This window comes from Bos mutus, chromosome 26 (genome assembly GCF_027580195.1).
Source record: "Bos mutus isolate GX-2022 chromosome 26, NWIPB_WYAK_1.1, whole genome shotgun sequence".
NCBI classification, from domain to species: domain Eukaryota; kingdom Metazoa; phylum Chordata; class Mammalia; order Artiodactyla; family Bovidae; genus Bos; species Bos mutus.
Genome location: NC_091642.1, coordinates 2,892,501 through 2,895,000, shown reverse-complemented (window position 1 = coordinate 2,895,000; position 2,500 = coordinate 2,892,501). Strand labels below are relative to the sequence as shown.

Genomic DNA, 2,500 nt, shown 5'->3' with positions numbered 1-2,500 from the left:
GTAATGTCTAAAAGGTTTTATTGTGTTAATAAAACTCAGAGGTGGTCAAGACCTGGGAGAACACGGGGTGCAATATAAAATAATCAGTCATAATGTTATGACTTCATTTTTCATTTTGCGTTTTCAACTCTGCCTTGAAAACCAGAGATGGCTTCTAAAGACAGAAAGAGACAAAATTATATCAAAGGAGAGGGGAAATTATAAGCTTGACTTATCTTTAATGTTATACATCAAAATGAAATTCCTGTGATATGTGGCGTGTGCATAAACAACAGGCCAACGTTTGTCTTTGTTGAATTTAAATGAAAAGTCCCCCTAGATATTAATATGTGGACTTCATTTGTTAGCCTGCTAAGTCAGGGACTTATAACAAAAGCTTTGTAAACAAAAGATTAAACTGAATCGAGCTTTAGAAAATGAAAGGAAAACAAGAGTCAAGTAATCACAGATCAGACTGGGGCTGCCTAGATTGAAATCAGCCCGGGCTACTGGAGTGGAAAATGTTTAATTGAACTATTTCATTACGAGGAAGTTTATGTCCCCCTTGCAGAATCCAAAATATGTGCCATCCGAGAAGCCTTTCTATTCTCCTTTAAAAATAGGGGCCCACGGAGACGAAACACAAATGGAGACGGTGCGGCCCCTCTGGCCCCCTCCGCCCACCTCCGCTGCCAGCCGGGGCGGCTCCCACACCCGTCGGCCGGGCCGCGGGCGAGGGTTTGGGGCATCTGGAAGCCCCCCTTCCCAGAGCACCCACTACCCCAAACCGGAACCAGCCGCCACTTGCCCTTTTACTAACCTTGGGTAACCTTTCGGGATCACCTGGATGTCTCGGGATCACTTTCTGCAACCTCTGAAAGCCGTAATCTATGGTTGGTTCATTAAGGGCTGGAACAGGACACAGAAATGCAGGTCAGGTTAATTACTTTTATGTCACCCATTACCCGCTTACTGCACGCTTACAAATAAACGTGAGAGTCTCCTTTTCTGACACTCTGGAAGGCAAGCCCCGCCCCGAACCCCAGTTCTGTCCTGAGGAACAGGCTTTCCCTTTTTCTTTTGCACATAAAAGCAAGGATTATTTTTAATCTATAATTAGACTGGGAGAAAGTAAAAGGGTCACTCAATATATTGTAGAAATGGGCACGCAGTCAGGAAGTTGGCAGTCTCGGGGCCATATACAGCCATCACCGCGGTCGCGATCACTGTCTACCTCACGTGAGGCCTTCCACACCGGCCGGGGATTTATGGGAACCTGGCAATTATGACATATGTCCAGCTATTGCTAGCTTCAGATTTATCCCTGTGGTCCTTTTTTGTCTAGCATATTGCCTGAGCACAAACCAGGCAGGAGGAGCACTTACTCTTGCAAAGCTGTAATAATCTGTGAATGGCTGACTACAGACGGATGCGGGCACTATCATTCCACCCAGCCCCACGAAATTGCCGGCCACAAATAGTAATTAATCTTTTTATCCCTCAAATTGTAATTTTGACTATGAACTGTGCGTGGCCATAAATCAGCGGCCCGCACGCTGTGTACAGTGCATGAATCACGGCCGGGCTCGGTCGGACCGCAGCCTCTGTGCTTAACAAGCTTTATAAGGAGCCATTGGGCTTTATTATGGCTCTGCCCGACTCCAACAAAAACTGAGCCCGGGGGCCGGGACGCGAGTTAAGATGAAAATACTTATTAGAGTACATTACTTCTTGATGTAGATATCGTTTTCCGGGGAGCAACGCCACGGTGCACGGCGCGACATAAATCAGGGGGCTTTTCTGAGACTAATAAGACCCGCCGCCATCTATTCATTACTCAGCCCGCAATTCGGGCCATCACTCATTAGTCAGCGGGTAATTTGATGATTAACACCACCCAACTCAGCGGGTCCGCGCAGCGCCGGGAACACAAAGGCGGTGGCTCCGAGGAGCAGGGTTAGAGGCCGCCTTTGAAGGCGCTTTCCGGAATAATTGGTCACCGTTATCCTCGAGTGCTCGGGCGCTGGTGTCAACACCCTCGGCGGGCCTCGTCAGCGCGGGCCCGCGCGGGCCGCCGCCCGGAAGTTGAGCACCGCGGTGTGGTCTGACATTCCATCATACACGCCGCGGAGACAAAGGTCCGCGCAGGAATGTGAAGTAAGACATTTTCTTGTTAATAAAGCATTGATCCGACATATTGATTTTACATGACATGGCTTTTGCTGCGATTCTGCCCTCCTTTTTCTTTGCAAATAGTAAAGCTCTTCGAAATGCCTCGGCGTGTGTGACACGGCAAAAATTCCTAACTCTGTGTGATGTAAATTCTATATGTGTAAAACCACTTCATAATCAAACCATTAATCATCAGAAGCTGTCAGGGGAGACTTGGGGGACAATTTGTCATGTCCCTGCCTGGGCCGGGACCAGGGTGTCAGGAAAAGTGCAGGCCGGGCGGACAGGCCTCACCCAGCCAGCGGGCCCCGAAAGGATTCCAGGTCTCCCGACCAGGGGACAGGAAAGA

The 2,500-nt window shown here is 48.7% G+C and overlaps 1 protein-coding gene across 11 annotated transcripts in view; it reads right to left on the bottom strand.

Moving 5' to 3' along the window:
- Positions 1-2,500, bottom strand: part of EBF3 (EBF transcription factor 3) — a 121,864-nt gene that overhangs the window by 11,399 nt on the left and 107,965 nt on the right. For all 11 annotated transcript variants that reach the window (XM_070363286.1, XM_070363289.1, XM_070363287.1 and 8 more), the window contains one exon: positions 800-888. In XM_070363286.1, the coding sequence (XP_070219387.1) occupies positions 800-888 (89 nt within the window). The remainder of the gene's footprint in view (positions 1-799; positions 889-2,500) is intronic.